General features: G+C 40.4%; 1 protein-coding gene across 1 annotated transcript in view; it reads left to right on the top strand.

Moving 5' to 3' along the window:
• The window catches only part of cacna1c (calcium channel, voltage-dependent, L type, alpha 1C subunit), an 880,695-nt gene extending 864,243 nt beyond the window's left edge, over positions 1-16,452 (top strand). Inside the window, exons 46-47 of the mRNA XM_060902748.1 lie at positions 5,941-5,993; positions 16,393-16,452. Of these exons, the coding sequence (XP_060758731.1) occupies positions 5,941-5,993; positions 16,393-16,399 (60 nt within the window). The 3' untranslated portion in view covers positions 16,400-16,452. The remainder of the gene's footprint in view (positions 1-5,940; positions 5,994-16,392) is intronic.
• The last annotated feature ends 7,215 nt before the right edge of the window (positions 16,453-23,667 follow it).

Raw genomic sequence — 23,667 nt, 5'->3', positions numbered from 1 at the left:
GACCTTGGGGAGCCAAACATAGGGTGCCACACATTTCATTCAATGACACTTTCCCTATATTTTACTTATTTTGACTGAGAAATGTTTTATTGACAATTTTGATAACCCTTCACTTTTAATCCAGGTCTGTAGTGTGAAATGTTCTCGGTTGTGTTTTTGTTTAAAAATGTTTTCTAAATTGTAGCTGTGTTTAATTCATATCCAGAGAAATATATATTCCAATATAATATACTCAGCATAAACATTTTAAATAGATTCTATATTTTTGGTCCATCCATGACATATTACTAAAGTAGCCTGTTTACTGTTGTTGATGTGGGTCACTTGCTGTTAGCCAATTCACTTTCTCGTACCAGGAGAGCTGAAAGGAACAAATATTATTCCCTACCTTTTTCACCAAGTCAATTTGAGGCGTTGGTCTACCCTGCTCTTTAATTTTAATTTTTTCCTCGAAAGGAAGACTGGCAAATGGCTTCGCCAAAATTAAATCAACAATGCTTGGCATCCGTGCGCAGCTTTCTTGCTAGCTGACTAGCCCTCTCAAGTTCAGTCACTCAAATAAATGAAATTTCTGGAACTAAGATAGCAAACTTGACAACACTATATTTACACTTTATTTACAATGAAAATATATACAAACTAAAAAAGCTGGTAGAAACCGTATGTAATGAATGAAATAGAAATGTAAGCTGATCTCTTACAATACACCACAGCACTTGCGAATCCGCATGGGACTGAACTGAAATTCACTGCTGCCTGTCTATATTTGAAACGAGCTGTCAATCAAAGAAAATATCCGGCCGCTTTCACCAATCACCAGTCTCCTCGCGGAAAGCTTTGCCATGTCCCTCCCACTGTGAGGCTGGGAGTCCGTGGGAGTCAGTGGGTGGGCGTTTTCACAGTATTTGTCCAATAATCGTCTTGCATTTTGATATTGAAAAGCGCATAGCTCCCAAATGCCATTGAAGTCCACTGAGGCTGGGCTGCATCGCGTTGTCACGAGGGGGAAAAACTCACGCACACATAAGGCGAACTGGGGAAAGTTATAACGGAATGATTTTGCACTGTCGTTGGGTTGAGCACATATATTTCTATGATTCTGGATCTGAAATAGCAATATTATAAGGTCGGTTATAACATAAGCCTAGCGCAATTCATCCTACACGATGTTCATCATTTTTAGAGGAGGCTGAGCCTCCCTCGTTGTCTTAGAGCAATCGCCCGTGCTGTGAACACAATTCACTGTGCCATCCGCTGTTGCCAGCTAAAACTCTATAGTTCAAAGAAGAAGCCATATCTAAACATGATCCAGAAGCGCAGACGTCTTCTCTGGGCCAAGGCTCATTTAAAATGGACTGTAGCAAAGTGGAAAACTGTTCTGTGGTCAGATGAATCAAAATTTGAAGTTCTTTATGGAAATCAGGGACGCCGTGTCATTCAGACTAAAGAGGAGAAGGACGACCCAAGTTGTTATCAGCGCTCAGTTCAGAAGCCTGCATCTCTGATGGTATGGGGTTGCATTAGTGTGTGTGGCACGGGCAGCTTACACATCTGGAAAGACACCATCAATGCTGAAAGGTATATCCAGGTTCTAGAGCAACATATGCTCCCATCCAGACGATGTCTCTTTCAGGGAAGACCTTGCATTTTCCAACATGACAATGCCAAACCACATACTGCATCAATTACAGCATCATGGCTGTGTAGAAGAAGGGTCCAGGTACTGAACTGGCCAGCCTGCAGTCCAGATCTTTCACCCATAGAAAACATTTGGCGCATCATAAAACAGAAGGCACGACAAAAAAGACCTAAGACAGTTGAGCAACTAGAATCCTATATTAGACAAGAATGGGTTAACATTCCTATCCCTAAACTTGAGCAACTTGTCTCCTCAGTCCCCAGACATTTACAGACTGTTGTAAAGAGAAAAGGGGATGTCTCACAGTGGTAAACATGGCCTTGTCCCAACTTTTTTGACGTGTTGTTGTCATGAAATTTAAAATAACCTAATTTTTCTCTTTAAATGATACATTTTCTCAGTTTAAACATTTGATATGTCATCTATGTTCTATTCTGAATAAAATATGGAATTTTGAAACTTCCACATCACTGCATTCCGTTTTTATTTACAAGTTGTACTTTGTCCCAACTTTTTTGAAATTGGGGTTGTAGAACATGGCATTGAGTACAGGGATTGGTGTGTTCAATGCTGTACAGTGAAAGGGAGAAGATGGTTCATAAAGTGAAGCAGGGAATTGTTACTATGTCTACGGCATGGCAGTCCATCCCTACAGCATTCACTGTCTAATCTCCTTCACACATTCCTCAATTTTATTAAGCTGGTGTCTTTCATCTTGCTTTGCAGAAACATATAACTGTGTGTCATCAGCATAACAGGGGAAGTTAATACCATGCTTATGAATAATATAAACCAGAGGTAACATATATAAATAAAAAAGCAGAGGGCCTAAAATAGAACCTTATGGAACACCAAGCTTTACTGTAGTATACATAGAAAAATCACAATTTATATTTACAAACTGACAACAATCAGTTAAATAAGACCTGAGACAGGAGAGAGCCATTTCTTTCACCCCAACAACATCGTGAATTTCTAATCTACCATGGTGAATAGTTTGATCAGTGGTGTCAAAACCTGCACTAACATCAGGGAACACAAGCAAGGAGACACAACACTGATCAGAAACCAGTAGTAGGTAATTTACTACTTTAACCAGTGCTGTCTCTGTGCTATGATGAGGTCTAAGTCCTGACTGATACATTTCATGAATGCTATTCCTGTGTAGATAGTATAAGCATACCTGCTGTGCCACAGTCTGTTGTAGGATCTTGCAGATAAAGGGGAGAATAAGCAATGAAATAAGAAATTACATATTTTTATTTAAACTATACATAATGTTTTCTCTGACATTTGACTGAACACATTCATTGATTTTTTTTTCAGTGTACAGAAGTAGTGAATGTATAAGTAGCACTTGTACCATGATCTAGTCAACTAGCCAGTTTTGGTACTGCTAATGCACTGTGTGGCGAGTTCTCTAGTTCTGTATGTTTGTAGTTTCACAGCATACAGAACAAAAACCTCCATAACCCATGGACTTGCTCTTCATGGGCTACATTGTTCCTGAATTAGCATAGCATAGTGTTAACCCAGCAACACTAATACCACAATGTTTTCTCAGTGAAGCATAATCTGTACATGCAATCCCTTTATATGCTATCAGCTTTTCCATATTTGCTTTTCCATAGCAAATGTTGGTAGAAATTGGTTTGATTGGTTTCTGATTATATGCTTTAAAACAAGATCTTGGCCACTGCACACTGTTTATAAATCATTCTGAAGTTGCCATCAGCAGACTTGCTTTTCATTGTTATTTTGCTTTTCATCTTCAGTTTTATCTTCCACTTTTTTCCAAAACTAGCGCAGTATGGTGTAAACCTGGCAACCCTACCAGCACCATTTTCCCATGATGTATACTAGCATATGCGTGAATTCCTACAGTTATTATATGCATTTAAATTTAACCATGATACGTAACATTTACATTTAACATTTATAGTGATACTTAAATCTATTATTTGACATGGGTTGTGATATAAATGTACACATTGTGATATAAATGTACACATGGCATCAAATTAAAAAAAAAAATCAATCATTGAAAATTTCCATTGAAATCTGTATTATTATAATTAGATTAGTGAACATACACAGTCGTAATGCATAATATAGTGTGAATTTTTTCTGGGGCTGTTTCTGATAAAGCAGTTTTGGGCTTATCACAATATCCATGGTATGGGAAAACCTATATATTGGAACTGTGATACCAGTATTCACTCTAATAACAGTATCCCACTAAAGCGTGTACTTGTCGCAGCTTTCAGCTGTTTTATTTATTTTATGTAAAATTTGTTAATATGTCAAATCAGGCAGCATGGTGGTGTAGTGGTGAGTACTGTCACCTCACAGTAAGAAGGTTCTGGGATCGAGCCCAGCAGCTGACGGGGGCCTTTCTGTGTGGAGTTTGTATGTTCTCTCTGTGTTTCTTCCAGGTGCTCCGGTTTGCCCCACAGTTCAAAGACATGCAGTTAGCTTAACATGGGGAAGCCATGGCCTGAGGTTGGGCTGAAGTGCTCTTGAGTGAGGCATCTAACCCCAAACTGCTCCCTGGGTGCTGTAGTGTAGCTGCCCATTGCTCTGAGTATATGTGTGCTCATTGTTCAGTTGTGTTCACTGCTTCAGATGGGTTAAATGCAGAGGAGAAATTTCACTGTGTTTAAGTCTGTGCTTAAGTGTACACATGACAAATAAAGGCTTCTTCTTATTATTTTAAATTTTACATTACCCAATGTAATGTTTTGCACTTTGAACTACACCAATTATTTGCATGGCCATGAAAAGGTGCAAAAAAAAAAAATCTTGGGAGCAAAGTACCCTTTGGTTGTTCCCTTTCAAAACTACAGTTTGAAGGGTTTAAAATAATTTTTATCACTTGGACTGACCCTACAAATGGCTGACTTGTGTGCTCCCACTTTGAAGTGTCCTGCTTAAACTTCATTACTTCAGAATGGACCACTGCAACAATTCAGTTATTTGGTGATAGTAGGAGGTAGAGCATGATTTTTAATGGGTGTGCATCAGGTTTGAGCAAGAAGCCAGAGAGGTAATAACTAACATGACACAACTGAAAATTGTTTCCCAACATGGTATAGACAGAAGACATAATCAGAACTACTGAAATGCAGAGAGAGTTGGAAAGATCCTAATTTGTTTCCAAATTTGTCAAACTGGTACCAGTTAGACATGAGGTGCTGAAACAATTAATCATCTTCCTTCTTTGGCTTCCTGGGATCAGGTGAAATGAAGAAACCTTTATTCATCAGGGGTTCGGTACCTTGCTCAAGGGCACCTCAGCCCAAGGCCGCCCCACGTCAACCTAACTGCATGTCTTTGGATTGTGGGGGAAACCAGAGCACCCAGAGGAAACCCACGCAGACACGGAGAGAACATGCAAACTCCACACAGAAAGGCCCTCGCTGGCCGCTGGGTTCGAACCCGGAACCTTCTTGCTGTGAGGCGACCGTGCTAACCACTACACCACCATGCCGCCCACATGGTCTAAGCACAAGAGTCAAATGAGCATTTTGCAAAGGGAACAGTCAAACAAACAAACAAACAAAAGGAGGCAAGAACATATAAAAGTTGGGTCAGGGGCACTTTAGAGCTAGTAATGAGGTAAAACAATTAAATAACGATGTGATTCAAAATGGGTGATGTCAGCTGCTGATTGGAATCATGATTTGGTCAAACAATGGTATCCAGGAAAGGCCTAGTCTTTGAGGAGCAAAGATGGGGTGACGATCTCCAGTTTGTTAACAAATGCATGAAAAAGTAATTAAAATTTTTAAAAACAATGTTGCTCAAAGAAAGTTAGAAAGGGATTTGGATATTTGACCTTCTGTGGTGCAAAACATCATTAAATGATTCAAGGAATTTGGATTTTATATATATATAAACCTTTGACAAAGGTTTGCCAGAGTAATCCTAAGTCCATATATGTGTGTGTGTGTGTATATATATACTAATATCTTTGTTAGAATACCTATTGGCTTTTTGTGTTATGTCAGTGTGTAACAGTGTTTTGAGGTTGTTGATACAGAGCTCCAAGAACTAATTTCATGAATTCGTAATTTGTTTTGTTTTAACAAATTTTTGAATTTTATGGACTGAATGGTGACCTGCCTACTCTGCTCATCTTCACTGATATTGAACAGTGACTTGATCAGTGCCTACACTGATTGGGACTTCTTCATTTTCAATAGGAACTTATGGAGTATTGCCCTACTTGTAGCATAATGGCAACAGTAATACTTGAATCTCTTATTCATTCACTTTTTTCTGATACTGTGTTGTTGCAGTGGGGTGCGATGCAGACTGCAGACATGGTTGCTCAGCCTCCAACAAATAAAAAGTAAGCACCTTTGCTGCATTTTTGCAACAAGAAACAGGCTGAGCTGATCAGCTCCCTAAAAAGAGAATTTTGAATGGATTTGCTGTGTTTTTTCCTGTTAGAGATAAAGAGTATTCCCATAGGGTGCACAACCTACTTTAGATTCCGACAGTGCTAAAGTGTGTGTACTCCCTTATCAATTGGCCAAGACAAAGATCCTGATTTTGCATGTGGAATTGCTAGGACTAAAAGGTAATTATGAAAAGAGTTAGCATCTCAGTTCTTTGTCCTTCTCGATTGCTTCATTGAAACTTATGTGATCTATGATAAGTGATTTTCATAAAAAAATGGTATTAAAACTATTTATCAGTGCTTTGATTGCTGGGTGTTGCTTGGTGTTGCACTGGAAGTATCTGTTACAAACCTGATCATGACAACATTGAAATGCAATCTCCACTAATTCCAAAAAGAAACTGACCTGGAAGCCTGGAATGTAAGAAAATAGAATGGAAGGTTACAAATCTAACTCAGTTTTATGACTAAGTGGAGGACTGCCAGGACATCTACCATTACTCAGGTTGATAATGGCCAGGGGACAAAAGTCAAATCAAGTCAGTTTATTTGTATGGCACTTTTAACAACAGACATTGTCGCAAAGCAGGCTTACAGAAAAATAATGACTTTTAACTTATGAGCTAATTTTATCCCTAACAAATTAATTTATCCCTGATGAGCAAGCCTGTAGTGAAAGTAGCAAGGAAAAAGTCCCTCAGATGACATGAGGAAAAAACTTTGAGAGGAACCTGACTCAAAAGGGAACTCGTGCTCATTTGGGTGAAAACAGATAGCATGATTCTGTAACTCGCTTCTATAAATGTGTCCTGTATAGTCACAAAGTACAACTGTGTAACCAGGAAATTCATTATAGTTTTAGCATGAAGTCTATTTTGTTTAAGTTATCTATTGTTCATTGATGGAGACTTGAGTGCAAAACTGTTCATGACAACTGCCGTCCTCAAGGTATCATGGCAATTGTAGTCCGCAGCCATCAGAGCAAAACTAAGGCTACATCCACACGGCAATGAGATGTTATTTAAAAATATATCGCGTCCAAATGGGCAACAATCAGTAAAATATCAGGTCCATATGGCAACGCAACGCTTGCTGAAAACGATGCAATACACATGCCACACCTCTAGGGGCGCTGTAAGACGGTCCCTTCGGAGACACCAGAACAATAGAAGAAGTAAGGACGCATGCGCATAAACTATTATGCGCAAGACTTCATATTAGCCACAAAGTCAGGAAAATCTGTTTGTAAAATTACATTATAATGACCAAATACAATGAAAAGTATTTTTCCAGTCTCACCTGTGAAAGGTAATCCCATGTGATCTCGTTTGGATGGCAAACCTGTTGGTACAGTTAAATGCAGCTAATCTTTATTCTCCGCTTTGACCTCTCCAAAATGGCGGCGAGGATGACATGATTCTACGCGGAAGGCGGCGTCTTTAATGGTCTGGAATAAATTGAATGATACACGTTGATGGATTAATTTGTTGTTTCTCACCTGTGAAAGGTAATCCCATATGATCTCATTTGGACGGTAAACCTGTTGGTACAGTTAAACGCAGCACATGAATCTTTATTCTCCGCTTTGACCTATCCAATATGGCGACGAGGATGACGTATGATTCTACACGGAAGGCGGCGTCTTTAATGGTCCGGAATAAATTGAATGATACACGTTGATGGATTAATTTCTTCTATGCCCTTTTTGAGGAATGTATTGTAGGACTTAAACCCACATCTGAAGAGGTGAGATCGCTCCTTTTTTTTCCCCTATTTTTGCTGGCGGGATTGACTCTGCCCTAAGGGCAGAGTCTCTCTCTCTCTCTCTCTCTCTCTCTCTCTCACTTTGCACCATTACACAATAAATATTCACAGTGAAAATATTTTGTAAGCGCGTTTCATGAACCAAGTTATAGGATTTGTTGACAACTCGCATCGAGTTCGTTACACTTCTACCCGGCGTGAAGCACTCACAGTCATGTGGTTGTGATGTCATCGTAAACAAATCAGTTCTACTCATCCAGACGACTTCACAACGGCAACGTTGCCAGATCTTTCCACTCTGGAACCCGTTCTCAAAAAGATTGCGTTTTGGGCACCCAAAATGCCGGTGCCGTGTGGACGCCAGGCCTAAACAATAAGCAATTGTATCGGAGTCACCTGAATCCATTGCCGTGTGGACAGGGCCTAAGTGTCCAGAGACATCTTATAAGTGTCTTTTGACTGTCCATATGGGACCATCCTCCATAGGAGTGATGTGATGAGACTCCAGTCAGACGTAGGGCATCAGGATGGATCAGGCAGGTCTGAAGAACAGAAGAGGTCAGCATCACTGGTGTCTCAGGATTGACATGTAACTCAACAGAGAAAGACAGAGGGAGAGACAGAGGGGGGAGAGAAAATAGATGTTGTTAGGTATGCCCAGTGTCATACCTGGGCATACCGTGTGTATATATATATATATATATATATATATATATATATATATATATGAGGGTAAGTCAAAAGTTCTAAGACAGATGTTATAATTTCAAAAGGTGTGAAAGACATCCCCCAGAATTCTACAAAGAAGGAATTCTCCGATGGAAACACTGCTTGCAGAAGTGTTTAGACTTAAATGGCGGATATGTAGAAAAATTGCTTTGTTATTTTCATAAATAAAGATTTTCTTCAATTTGTCTTAGAACTTTTTGACTTACCCTTGTGTGTGTGTGTGTGTGTGTGTGTGTGTGTGTGTGTGTGTGTGTGTGTGTGTGTGTGTGTATTTGGGGTGTCCAGGTTGGGATATCTGTCTCTGGTTTGGGAACAGTCATACTGCACTTTGGAGTAGCTTGTTCACCTTTGGTCCCCTCCTGGCACTCAGCTCTCACCTGTGGCTCCAAGTAGCTGTAAGATGCACAGTGGCCACACTACAGGCAACAGTTTCAACTAGCTGACTAAACCAGGTTGAGAGTAACTGATGGGTCATCTACCCTCGATGATTGATTATGTTTGTCAACCTAAGCATGTGAAGTCTGGTCTTTGGTGGACTGCATGGTTCAATGGGCAGGAAGGCAATACACCAGCAACACATTGTGGAATGTGTAGAGCATGGCGAGACACAAAGCATGTCTTGATTATCCACTGTGCCTGGCTTCACCTCCAACCGTCTGGACCTTGTCCTGCCACTGGATCTATGTGGAGCATAGGAACAGAGAGTGAGGCTGATGCCATGCATCTCTCCCTCACTTAAATCCAAATAATGTGCAAGTCATCTTCATCAACATTCATCACGCATTCATCAATCTTCCAAAGTCTTGTAGTGATGGGTGAGTGACAAAGCAGCAGGTGTGGATACACTGGGAGCTGTTGCCACAGACCTGCACATAGGCGGCTCAGGTCATATGGTCGTCTTTCACTGGAACTGAGGCAGCAGTGTTATTCGGCAGCCCCCTGAGTGACTGAACAGCCCTCTTTAGGATCACACTGGCATGAGGACAGGGCTAGAAAAGGTGCCCTAAACATTGTCTGCCTCACCATCACCCTGGCCAGCATGCTGTGGCTGGTGGAATCCCATCACAGCAGTACAAAGAGAAAGAAGAAAGTCAAAATGACTTCATTTTTGATCCATGGAATATGCACACCCTAATAGACAACACCCAGGCTGACAGACCTGAGAAGAGAACAGCACTTATGGCTAGAGAGCTGGCTAGATATAAAGTGGACATTGCAGCACTTAGTGAAACATGCCTTGCAGCCAAAGGTCAGCTAACAGAAGCTGGAGCAGGCTACATGTTCTTCTGAACTGCATGAGCATTGCAGGACTGGCATGAGGCTGGTGTGGACTTCACTGTAAGGAAAGAACTTGTCAGGAAACTCCCGAGCCTTCCCAAGGGTATCAATGACAGACTTATGACTCTCAACCTAAAACTCACAGTAAAAGCAAGCCAAAATCATCAGTGCCTATGTTCCTACAATGACCAATCCAGACAATATCAAGGAGAAATTCTATGAAGACCTTCACTCCCTTACAACTTCTACACCAAAGTCAGAGAAACTGATCATTCTTGGTGACTTCAACACAATAGTGGTTGCTGACAACACAACCTGCAATGACATCATTGGTAAGAATGGTCTTGGGAAGTGTAAGAGCAACAGCCTTCTCCTTCTGCAGTTTTGTACAGAACATGAACTTGTTACTAACATAGTCTTCCACCTACCAGCATGCAACAGATCATCATGGATGCATCCTCAATCAAAGCACTGGCACCTTATTGATTGTTATAGTGAGAAGAAGAGATAGGCAGGATGTATGTGTAACAAAGTCAGTGTGTGGTGCTGAACGCTGGACCGATCACCAGCTCATAGTTTTGAAAATGAAGATCAGGATCCTTCTAAAGAGGCGGCCTCAGGGGAAGCCAGCTCCAAAGTGTCTTAACGTTTCATGACTGATTTAAAGGGCAAATCAATCAGCAGTTCCTAGAAGAACTTCAAGGATGCATAAAAGATGCTCATGTTACAAACATCAAGGAGAGTATACAAACACAAGGGCCATCGGCAAATCTGATAATCACCATGGAATCTCAGTTTGATGCATTGTGGGCAAGATCCTGGCCAGGGTCCTCCTCAACAGACTTAACATACACCTTGAAAAAGGCCTTCTGCCTGAGAGTCAATGTGGCTTCAAGAAAGGCCATGGAACAGTGGGAATGGTGTTCACTGCCCACCAACTACAAGAAAAGTGCCTAGAACAGAATACTGACCATTACACCATTTTTGTTGACCTAAAGAAGGCATTTGACACAGTCAGTCATGAAAGCCTCTGGAAAATTATGAGCAAGTTTGAATGTCCAGATGGATTTATTCAGATTGTGTGACAGTTCCATGACGAGATGCAGGCCCATGTACTTGATGAAGGCAAAGCTTCTGCAAACAGAGTTAAATAAGGCTGTGTGCTGGCACCAACACTCATCAGCATGATGTTCACAGCTATGCTTATTGACAGTTACCAAGACCATGACCCAGGCATAGACATCAGGTACAGAACAGATGGTAAACTCCTTAACCTGTGTTGCCTACAGGCCAAGACCAAAGTCCACATAGCTAGATTGCATGACCTCCTGTTCACTGATGACTGTGCTTTGTATGCTGGAAGTGTCACAGACATGCAGCATAGCCTTGATCTGTTCTCCACTGCATGTGACAACTTTGGACTCACAAACAGCATGAAAAAGACAGGTGATGCATCAACCTGCTCCAGGAAAGCCATAGCAAGAGTCAGCTGTCACTGTAAATAAAGTGAAGCTCTCAGCTGTGAACAAATTCACTTGCCTTGGTAGCACCCTGTCTTGCTACATACATATTAATGATGAAACAGACATGAGAATAGCCAAGGCCATCACCGCTTTTGGAAGGCTATGTTCAGCGTGGGAGTAAGTTACCAAGCATCAGGGAGTAAGCCTCTCAGCCAAGGTCAAGGTCTATAGAGCAGTAGTCCTCCCTATTCTCTTGTATGCATCTGAGACCTGGACTGTTTACCAGAGACATGCAAAGAAGCTTTACTGCTTCCATCTCAGTTGCCTTCACAAACTAATGAAGATAAAATGGCAAGACAAGATCCTAGACACAGCAGTTCTGGAACAGTCTGTAATGATTAGCATATTTACAATGCTTTGCGGCGGCATGGTGGTGTAGAGGTTAGCGCTGTCGCCTCACAGCAAGAAGGTCCAGGTTTGAGCCCCGTGGCCGGCAAGGGCCTTTCTGTGCAGAGTTTGCATGTTCTCCCCGTGTCCGTGTGGGTTTCCTCCAGGTGCTCCGGTTTCCCCCACAGTCCAAAGACATGCAGGTTAGGTTAACTGGCGACTCTAAATTGACCGTAGGTGTGAATGTGAGTGTGAATGGTTGTCTGTGTCTATGTGTCAACTCTGTGATGACCTGGCGACTTGTCCAGGGTGTACCCCGCCTTTCGCCCGTAGTCAGCTGGGATAGGCTCCAGCTTGCCTGCGACCCTGTAGAACAGGATAAAGCGGCTAGAGATAATGAGATGAGGTGAGACAATGCTTTGCATGACTCAACTTCGCTGGGGTGGTCACATCACTCAAATGTCTAATGTGTGTCTCCCAAAGTGCATCCTGTATGGATAATTGGCAGCTGGAGCTCGATCATGCGATGGCCAGAAAAAGAGATATAAAGACACGCTCAAAGCCTAATTGAAAGACTTTAGCCTCGACCATGAAAACTGGGAGACCCTTGCTCAAAATCACTCTGCAAGGCACACAACAGTATCCAAAGATGCCATTAGCTATGAAAAGCAGTGCATCATTGTAGCCAAGTCAAGACGTGCAACACATAAAGCCATAAACACATAAACACACACATATATATATATATATATATATATATATATATATAAAGCATTTATTTATTTATTTATTTATTTATTTATGGGGGGTTCTCTCTTCAGTCTGCTCTTCAGGAGGTGAAATGCTGCTCAATTGGTCTGATGATTAACTAAAGCCAGTCTAAAACCTTCCACTTCTTTCCCTTAACGAAGTCCTTTGTTGTGTTGGTGGTGTGGGTGGCATGGTGGTGTAGTGGTTAACACTGTTGTCTCACAGCAAGAACATTCTGGGTTCAAGCCAAGCAGCTGATGGGGATCTTTCTGTGTGGAGTTTGCATGTTCTCCCCATGTCTGCATGAGTTTCCTTCAGGTGCTCTGGTTTCTCCCACAGTTCAAAGACATGTGGTTAGGTTAACACGGGGCAGCCTTAGGCTAAGGTGCCCTTGAGTGAGACACATAACCCCCACTGCTCCTTGGGCACTGTTAGCATGGTTGCCCACTGGTGCATGTATGTGTTCAGTGCTTCAGATGGGTTAAATGCAGAGAGGAATTTCACAAGTGCATGTGTGATGAATAAAGTTGTTTTGGGTCATTGTCTTGCTGCATAATGAAGCTCCTCCCAATGATATTGAATGCATTTCTCTGTAAATTGACAGTCAGAATATTTGCATAGACTTCTGAATTAATTTTGCTGCTACTGTCTTGAGTGACATCATAATGTAAGGCCAAGCCATGGCACTACCTTCATCGTGCTTGATTGATGAGCTCATACCATATTTATTCCACAGCTACTTTCTCATTGAAATTGGGTAAAATTATCTCTTGTTTGCTAGTAGGTAATACCTGATAATTACTAATCAAAGGTAATTAATATCACTTACGGTAGTAACCATTACTTATTCGGAGAAGGTAAGATGTACCCCCCCAAAAAAAGACTTTCAGATGGTTCATCATCTCAATGTTTTTAATCCATAAAATCATAAAAAAAACCACAGAATAAAGTGCAGTACAACAGCTTCACACAACATTTCAAGTAATGAACCTGTTTTATAACTAACAGCTTCAAATGTTGTTTCTGGACTGACCAAATCTGCAGTCCAGGTGCATCTATACAACAAATAACTGAACCGCCTTGTTTATATGCAGCAATGATGCACCAAATGATCAAAACACACAAAATAAAGTGCAGTACAACAGCTTCACACAACATTTCAAGTAATGAACCTGTTTTATGGTATACCGTAGCTCACTAAACTACCGTAACAGCCGGAGAGAGGAAGATGGCAGCCCGAGAGTTCCCTGGCTGATTGCAATAATTCCTAAATATTCCTTGGCTGACTGCAATAATCGAGTAAATTTTATCTGGTTTGCTTAGATTATATTTACCACTCTCCAAAATCACTTCTTACAGTGCACTGAAAAAAGTAACCTATAGAATTTACCCAATAAATCTGAGGTAACAATTTGCATTGACTTGTTTGGGGTAGATTTCATTCCATATATTGAGTATAAAATAACTGAAATAAAAAGCTATGAAATACTTAAATAAATTGGGTAAAATTTACCTCACATTTATGTATCTATTCAACAGCTACTTTCTCACTGAAATTGGGTAAAATTATCTCTTGTTTGCTAGTACCGTACACTCAAAAAAATAACTTGCAAATAACTTGCTCAGTGAACATAATAAAATTATGGAAAGTATTTCCACCCAAGTAAAATGCGTTAACTTAGCCAGAAACAATTTTGTTGAGTGACCTAAATGTCAACCGTGACATGTTAGACTTAGGTTCATGTAACAAACACCCATGTTGGTTTTTTTGAGTGTAGGTAATACCTGATAATTACTAATCAAAGGTAATTAATATCACTTAGTAACCATTACTTATTCGGAGAAGGTAAGATGTACCCCCCAAAAAAAGACTTTCAGATGGTTCATCATCTCAATGTTTTTAATCCATAAGATCATAAATAAAAACCAGAATAAAGTGCAGTACCGTACAACAGCTTCACACAACATTTCAAGTAATGTTTTTTTTTTTAAATGAGAGAAGCGCCATCTAATGGCGACATCGTGGAATCGAATGAAAGGGCATGTTTAGAATTAAAATAAGAGAGGGAGGGCATATGAGCCCTGGCTGGCAGCCCCCTGGCTTTCAGCTGGGAACTGCACAGCAGTCACATAGCGTGCGGTTGGAACAGGAATTTACAGGAAAAATTCAATGGCTGTTTCCATATGTTTTGGATCATGAGCAGAACACTTTTGCCTTTCCATCATTTTAGTAGAGGTTAATCTTGGTTACAGAACTTCTGTGGCTCATCTCTGTATCTCTTTGTGAATTCCCACCTGGCATTCTGATTCTTACTGCTGATGAGTGATTTGCATTTTGTGATATGGGTCCTATATTTTTTGCTCACAAAGTCTTCTGCAAATGATGGATTGTGATTCTTGCCCTGTGGAGGTTGGTGATTTCATGGACTGTTGTTTTTTGGGTTTTACTTCACAGCTCTCTGTCATCAGCTGCTGTTGGTTTCCTTGGCTGACATGTTTGATGTCTGGATTTTAGTACACAAGGGGTTTCTCCCTTTTTTTTTTCAGGACAGTCCAAATTGTTGTATTGGTTATCCATAATGCTTATGCAATGATCAGTTTTCCCTCTTTTCTGAGGCTTCAAAATGGCTTGCTTTTCTTCCAAACGCAGTTTTCTGGTCTTCATGTTGTTTTATTCTTAAAAAAAAAAAAACAAATACAGTCTTCATAGGTGAAACATATTAATTGTGTAAATAATTAACTGTTAATTGTTTAATTGTTTAAACAATCAATCTAGCACCTCTGGGCAAAAAGAAACCCCTGTCAATCATGTGTCTTTTTGATTACTTGAAAAACTGGCAGGTTTGAACAAAAGGTGTCATGTTCAAAGTTACACATGTTGATATAAATATCAGGAAATTAAAGCTGAAATTCTGATTTATATTATCATATTCATCTTTTGATCTCCAAATATCTGCAGTGTATAGCAAAAAAACAAAATAATTGACCTTGCCATTCCAATATTTTTGGAGGGGACTGTATATGCAAGAACAACTGTATTCCTGCTCATTCATGCAGTTATGTAATCACCAAAACTGTTGAAGATTGGAAAAAAAACATCACCTGTTCATTTTCCCATCTTTAGCTGTCCAGTTTGGGTGAGTCTGAATCCATTGTACTTTCAGATTCTTGTTCTTGGCTGATATGAATGGAACTCGATGTGGTCTTCTGATGTTGTAGCCCATCTGTTTTAAGTTTCAACATGTGCTTTCTGAGATGCTGTTCTGTTCATCATGGTTGTATGGTTGTACAAATTGTCGGCTTAAACAGTCTGGCCATTCTCCTCTGACCTCTCTCATCAACAAGGTGACAATTAACTGAATAACAAGGCATTGCAGAACTGCCATTTACTGGATGGAGGTTTTTTGGTTTTTTTTTTTTCTGTGTAAACACCACCATATCATGGTCAAAGTCCCTGAGATCACATTTTGATACCATTCTGATGTTTAATGAGAACATTACCTGATGCATTTGACTTGTATGTTCATGATTTTATGCATTGCACTGCTGCCAGTTGATTGACTGATTGGATGATTGCATGAAAGGGGTTCCTATTATAGTTGCCAGTGAGTGCATATTTTCACAAATTTATAAAAACAGGCCCCTCTTTTATAGTTATCCGGAATAAGAGTGTAAACTGCTGGATTTGGAATAATATTCCAAGCCACATTCCAAAAATTAATTAATGCGTACAGATCTTTAGATCTCCAGAATTTGCAATTTTAAGTAAAAGCTGCATGATGTACATGGAATTATCCCAAAGTTTAATTAAATAAATAAAAACAGAATTATGTTGTAAAAAAAAAGGTTGCCTCTTAAATGGGTTTATCATCGTCTGAAGCAAATGGACCCATATTAATACTCTTACTGCAAGAATCATATGTATTTATTTAGTAAAAGTAACACCAACAAACAAAGTTCTATCTCTCCCTACCCAGGTGTTGATATCAGGACACTTGGACTGCTACTCACAGGACCCTTCATTTGTCAAGGTGGCCAAGCAGGAGCTGACTGCTACACATAACATGACACTGGAGGCAATGGAAAATGTGTCAGAAAGCATATTCAATGCCAATGGGCCTCACAGACCAAATAGCAACCTCCTGCCCTATATGCACTTCAGCAATGGAGTAAGAACAAGCCAGGGACAAAACGGAACCTGGGAAATAAAGGCTCATGAGAAGGGGTTGCGAGGACTGCAGGTTGTTGAGCAAGGTCAACTGAACAGTAATCTACTACCTGATGAGGACCTGGAGTGTGTGACAAGCTTGTAGGGAGAACTTCAGCACAGAAGACCTTTGTTTCATAGGACTGTCATCCTGTGAAGAGTTCCCCTGCTCTGTCTGAGAATACTAGAGCATCTCTTAAGCCAGAAATGTATTGTTAAATCCATAGTTATTATAGGAGTATAATGCAAATTGACTTAGCTTAAATGAAAGATTCTTTCTTTCTTTCTTTCTTTCTTTCTTTCTTTCTTTCTTTGTGTGAATGGCTATGAGCAAATTTGTCTATTATGTGAATGTGTGAGTGAGAAGGAAAAATGCGTCTATATAAAAGTGCCTCACAGTTCTTAGAACTTTGACTGAGTAATGATGCAAAGACAAAAAAAGACTACAAAAACAGGAAAAGCAGAACTCTGCTTGTCATACATCTTTTTCACTTTGTCATTAGGGAATGATCAGCAGCCAAATTCCATTTGCAAAGGCTCAGCAGAGGTTTAAGTTTAGGCTCGTGTGTCTCCAGCTTGTATACAAAATGGGGCTGGATGCAACTTTTGCTCTGGTTCCCACTTCTTACTTGTGTTTTTAATTTTATATATATATATATATATATATATATATATATATATATATATATATATATATATATATATATATAAAATGTGTGTGTGTGTGTGTGTGTGTGTTTGGTTTTTTTTAAATGAACAATGCCATTGAACAAAGAGTCAGTGCACTGGCAGGCTCTAGCCAGGCCCCTCCACCAGGCTCACATACAGTTTAAATAGTAATTACACTTTTTATTCTTGTTCGTCCCTGCCCTCTCTACAAGTTTGTGCTTTAGAGGTTGGGTTGCAAGTGTGTTAGCAATTAGCAATCACATGGTAAAGCTTTATGTTCATAATGGAAACTGACAGAAGAAATAGTGAGGTGTCACAGAGTCTTTTGTGATAGAGAAATCATTTGATGTGGAAGATTTTTCACCAGAATCACCCTTACACGATGATAATAATTACCTGGATTAGCAAACAGTTGGCTCAGAGCCTTATTGATTTGAGCTTCTGGCTCAGGGAGTATTCTCCTAGAGATTTATATGGAGATTGAAGAGCATCCCATAGTCAGTGAATGGTACAAACTATGTGTTGTCCTTAGCTTAGGGGTTTATGCAGTAATGAAACAGTCCAGTAATAGCTGTTTATAGTGTTTATTACAATTTCTATAAAGATTACAGTAATAATTGATGTCAGTAGATTAATAGCATAGATAACATCTTTTTGCTCATTAGCAGTATAACACTGATATGTATAGTTATAACATGATTAACAATTCATTGATGACTTTCAAAATATTGATTTCCCAATTTATCATTTGTATTCTAAGTGCCACAACATCAACCTCACAACCTTCACACTGCTCTTACTCTCTACGTGTACTTGTAGTTATTATATTAAATGCTTACCATGAGAAAATTGACAGTTTGCAGGGAAAACCTCCAGGTTAGCCAGAGCCTTCATAGGTTGGCAATAAGTAATGTTTTTCTCAGCAAGACTACATTGTATGAAAATGGACAGAAACTACTTAATTCCTATATCTGTAAAATTATCATTGTGTATTGCACATGTACAGTAATAAATCTTTCATAATCACTGTGCAAAACCCTCAGCTGCTCTAACAGCCTAGTGCAGTGAGGGGTGATGAAGCAAGTCATTGCCACAGGGTAGTAACATTGCTTGACTAATTTACATAATGTAACATGTCTCCTTGCTTGGGTGCCATGACATATTCATGCACATAGCAGAGTTAAACTAGAAAGGTGCCACAGAGGTAGAACAAGTACATTTTTCCCCAATTACTTTAACAATTTAGATGAATGTATTTTCTGGTTATTTTCTAATAAAAATTAAGTTATAAAGCAATTCATTTCAGTTTTTAACTAAAAATGAATTGTTGTGTAATTACTCTTTAAAGTGTTTTTGTGTGAGCTCTAGGAGGAGGCACATAAAGCAGAGAGATTTTAACATACAGAAAACATTATACAGCCATTGCAAATTTCCTGTTTTCTCCAGGCTGTCCTCTGTTCAAACAGAGTCAGGAGGCAGTTTGTATCCAAATTCACCATATATCTCAATTTATCTTACAATTTATTATTTTCATTTTCCATGGGCATTGCATTTTATTATTCTTTGTTGGTCCTCTGTCATTTTCATTTGTGGACCATGCTCTTTCAAGCTTACTCTCTAGTATGTGAGATAGTAGAAGAAAGTTGTGGTTAATCCTCTGTTTTCTCCTTACAGCTCTTCTCTATATCTCTGTTGATTATGCAGTGGAATGGATTTCACGTAACTTTAGAAGGCTCAGATCTGAAAAACATTATGTCCATGCATGCTATATTCAATAATGGTATTTTAATAATGTTATATTTTCTTGGACTTGTGTTGTATTTTTGTAATGTAATTTATCCTGCTTTTAAGACAAAAAAAAAAAAACAGTGCCCACTCTGCTATCCCCTGTTTTTACTAAGGTGAATAAGATATGTAGTACCCTGCCTAAGGCCAACACATTAAATGTATTTATTTATTTATTTTTCCTAGAGCTGGTGTGTGCTCATTGGGGAAGCACTGTGGTGTTATGTTTTGTTAATCATTATCATAGAAGATGTGTGGTAAGGAATGATAGCCCACCTAGACAATAGTATCAAAGGTTAATACGCGAAGAAGCAAAGGCTTTTGTTTTTATTCTTGCTCCTTGCTGGTTGATAGATAGTCTAAAGATACTACTTAAGTACCCACATGGCACAAACTGCCAAAGTTATTTGATATTGTGTGACTTTCAAAGTCAAACTGTTACTGCAGTTACTTTTAGACTATTTAAAAACTCTCCCAAAGCCAGGGAGAAAACTGCTAAATTAATCATGACAATAATGGTGCACTTTGAGGAGAGACAGGAGAAACAAATCTATTTATTCAGGGACTCATGGGTAGCCTATCATTTAAGATACTCTTTCCAGCATAGTTTAAATAACAGGGCTAAGTATATCATTAAAGCCACTATTATTATTATTATTATTATTATTATTATTATTATTATTATTATTATTATTAAATCATTGTTGATGGTGGTGTTAATTAATGTTGTCTAAAATAATTTCACTTGGTTTTAGCAGTGTATTCAAACACATTAATGAAGAAAGAATTGGTGACTTATTATGCAAATAAAGTGTTCAAATGTTCTAGGTAATATTGTTATAAGAAGATAATATGATGGCAGAGTGACTTATATGCTTATTAACATTTTGATGATTATGAAATTATACTGATTACGGCCTTTGTTATTCCATACATATCACACTGGATTGAAACAATGTTTCATATAAGACCTCTGAAATTTAAAATCTGAATTAAACTTTTAGTTTATTTACAATATTCTGTGTTCTAAAGCTCCACTTTGGCAACACTGTATGTCTGTTTATAGCATTTTTATAGTGTTTTTTACAGCTGTTGTGGATGAATGTTATTCTGTCCACTGTAAGGAAATGTTTATGGTAAAATCATGATAAACATGTAGCCACTGTTGACCTACTTTCTTTATTACTTTCATGTCACAATGTGCATCCATGTTCTTGAAAGACAGAGTACACTTTATAACCAAAATAACATAATCCTGTCCAATTAGCAGGTAGCACATGTCTCCCACAAACAAACATTATCCATAACTGCTTATCCTGTGCAGGGTCGTGGGCAAGCTGGAGCCTATCCCAACTGACTATGGGCGAGAGGCAGGGTACACACTGGACAAATCACCAGGTCATCACAGGGCTTACACACAGAGACAAACAACCATTCACATTCACACCTACGGTCAAGTTAGAGCCACCAATTAGCCTAATCTGCATGTCTTTGGAAAGTGGGGGAAACCAGAGTACCCGGAGGAAACCCACACAAACACAGGGAGAATATGCAACTCCACACAGAAACGCCCCCCGAATCCAGCCACTGGGGGTGCATAAGCGTACTCTTGGTGCCGGTCCCAAGCCCGGATAAATTGGAGAGGGTTGCGTCAGGAAGGGCATCCGGCGTAAAACTGTGCCAAATCTAACATGCAGAATGAAAAGAGAAATACCATACTGGATCGGTTGGGGCCCAGGTTAACAACAACTGCCTCTGGTACTGTTGGTCAACAGGGTGCCAGTGGACAGTTTGCTACTGTTGCGCCAAAACGGAGAAAGAGAAAGAGAGGGGGGAGGCATGTTAGGAGAGAGCGTGAAAGATGGAAGGGAAGGATCTTAGAATTGAGGGTAGGAACACTGAATGTGGGAACATTGACTGGCAGAGCGAGAGAGTTAGCAGGTATGATGGAAAGAAGGAAGTTGGACATTTTGTGTGTGTAGGAGATGAGGTGGAAAGGAAGCAAGAGCAAGAACATTGGAGATGGATGCAAGTTGTTTTATTATGGAGTCGATGGAAAGAGAAATGGTGTTGGTATTGTTTTGAGGGGAGAGTTGGTCAACAGTGTGATTGATGTGAAGAGGGTGTCAGATAGAGTGATAGGCATGAAGTTGGAGATTCAAGGAGTGGTAATCAATATTGTGTGCGTGTACGCCCCACAGGTTGGATGTGAGAATGAAAAGAAAGAGTCTGGGAAAAGATGGATGAAGTGGTAGAAAGTATACCAAGGGAGGAGTGCGTGCTAATAGGTGCAGATTTCAACGGACATGTTGGCGAGGGAAACAGAGGAGATGAGGATGTGATGGGCAGATATGGTGTAAGAGAGAGAAATGTCGAAGGGCAAATGGTGGTTGATTTTTCAGAGGATGAATTTGGCAATAGTCAATACATACTTCGAGAAGAAAGAGCAGCACAGGGTGATGTTTAAGAGTGGAGGAAGATCTACACAGGTGGACTACATACTCTGCAGAAGGGGTAACCTGAAGGAGATTGGAGACTGTAAAGTGATAGCAGGGTAGAGTATTGAGGTTTTTCACCCACATGACCAAGTCATGTGAGGCTGCCATTTTGGACGTCATGGCTCGAATCAGTTTGAATGCGAGGAAGGCGACAAACAAAAAACATAAAAGAAAAAGGAGCGAGATGCAGAAAACACCTTCACTATCCAGTGACGTAGGGCATTTACAGGGCGAGCAGAGGGAGAGGTATTTGCAAAAATTGAGGTTAGCAAGCTTAGAGAACGACGTTTACCTGCTTCCACCAGGATTGTTCACTGACGTACGGAAGTACGCGAAGCTCTCGTCTTTACCTGACTTCGGCCCACATGATCTGTATACCTATGTCGTTAAAAACCCATCGCCATACACAGGTATTGATCTGAAAGCGTATAAGAGTTTGGATACCTACAAATATTTTGTGTCAGGCTGGGTAACATGCCTACATCAGTGGGTCGTCCCTGGAGCCGGTGGTCGCCATCTTATTACAGCTAAGGTTTGTTCACATTTTCATTTACTTTTGGTCCTCAGGATAAACAAAATGTTATTAAATGTCATTGAAATAACTTCTTAGTCTGTTGAGACATGGCCCGTTATAAATTTGCTGTTACCAGGCAATGACCAAGAACTGTATTATTAGGGTCGGTGTCTGTGTTGTAGCAGTGTACTAGCAACTAGCTGTTAGCACTAGCTAATGTCAACAACATCATAGCTAGTATGTTACTGTAGCAATGTTTATGTTCAGTCATTTGGATGACTGTTAAAACCTTTCAGTCTCAAGTTTTTCCTTTACTGTATTTACTAGTTTACTGTAATTATGATCCGGCAGCTATTTACACCGGATCCAGTGTAAATAGCTGCCGGAGCGCGCTCCGGCTTCCTCCCCCTCAAATTAAGCAGTGCGCTCCGGCTTGCTCCAGGAGCGCTCTGGCCGAGGTTCCGGAGCGCGCTCCGGCTTGCTCCCCCTCAAATTAAGCAGCGCTGGAGCGCTTAATTTGGACAGGATAAGGAACAAGCACCTCACTGAACCAGCTACCTCACTGATAGGCTGCAGTACGTCAGGCTGAAGGACATCACGTCTGACACTGTGATTAGCAGCACCAGAGCACCCCAGGGCACAGTGCTAGCCCCTCTTCTCTTCACCCTGTACACCGCAGACTTCTGCTACAACTCGGAGCTGTGTCACATTCAGAAGTTTGCCGATGACACAGCCATCATTGGGTGTATCAGTGACGACAGAGAGGAGGAGTATAGGAGCCTGGTGAGGGACTTTGCTGTGTGGTGCAACAGGAACCATCTGCAGCTCAACACCTCGAAGACCAAGGAGCTGGTCATTGACTTTGGGACGTCCAGACCAAGGTCACGACCAGTTCTGATCGAGGGAGTCGAGGTAGAGGCTGTGGATTCCTATAAGTACCTCAGGCTGTGGCTGGACAGCAAGCTGGACTGGACTTGCAACACCAAACACTTACAGTATACAGGAAGGGACAGAGCAGGCTATACTTTCTTAGGAGGCTGCGGTCCTTTAACATCTGCAGGAAACTCCTGTGGATGTTCTATCAGTCTGTGGTTGCCAGTGTCCTGTTTTACACCGTGGTGTGCTGGGGGGGCAGCACATCCACAAAGAACACATCCAGGCTGGACAAACTGATCAGGCGGGCCGGCTCTGTGGTCGGCATGAAGCTGGACTCTCTGGTGACAGTGGCAGAGAAGAGGTCTATGGACAAACTATTGAACATCATGGACCACGCCAGTCACCCTCTGCACACCGTCATCAGCAAGCAGAGGAGCCTGTTCAGTGACAGAATGCTCCTTCCCAAGTGCAGGACGAACAGACTCAAAAACTCCTTTGTCCCTCATGCCATCAGACTGTACAACTCCTCTCTGGGGGGGAGGAGGGGTAACAGGAGGACAGAGGATGGGAAGGAGCAGTAGCCTAGCCTAACAATAACCAATAAGCAATGTGCAATATAATGTGCAATATAAAGTGCAATATCTCTCCTGCTGCCGCCCCCCCCTTTTTCCCTCCTTGCCCCCCTTCCCCATATCTTATTCTT

Source organism: Neoarius graeffei, chromosome 21, assembly GCF_027579695.1.
Source record: "Neoarius graeffei isolate fNeoGra1 chromosome 21, fNeoGra1.pri, whole genome shotgun sequence".
Taxonomy (NCBI): domain Eukaryota; kingdom Metazoa; phylum Chordata; class Actinopteri; order Siluriformes; family Ariidae; genus Neoarius; species Neoarius graeffei.
The sequence above is the reverse complement of the archived record's forward strand: the minus strand, read 5'-3'. Positions and strand labels throughout refer to the sequence as shown.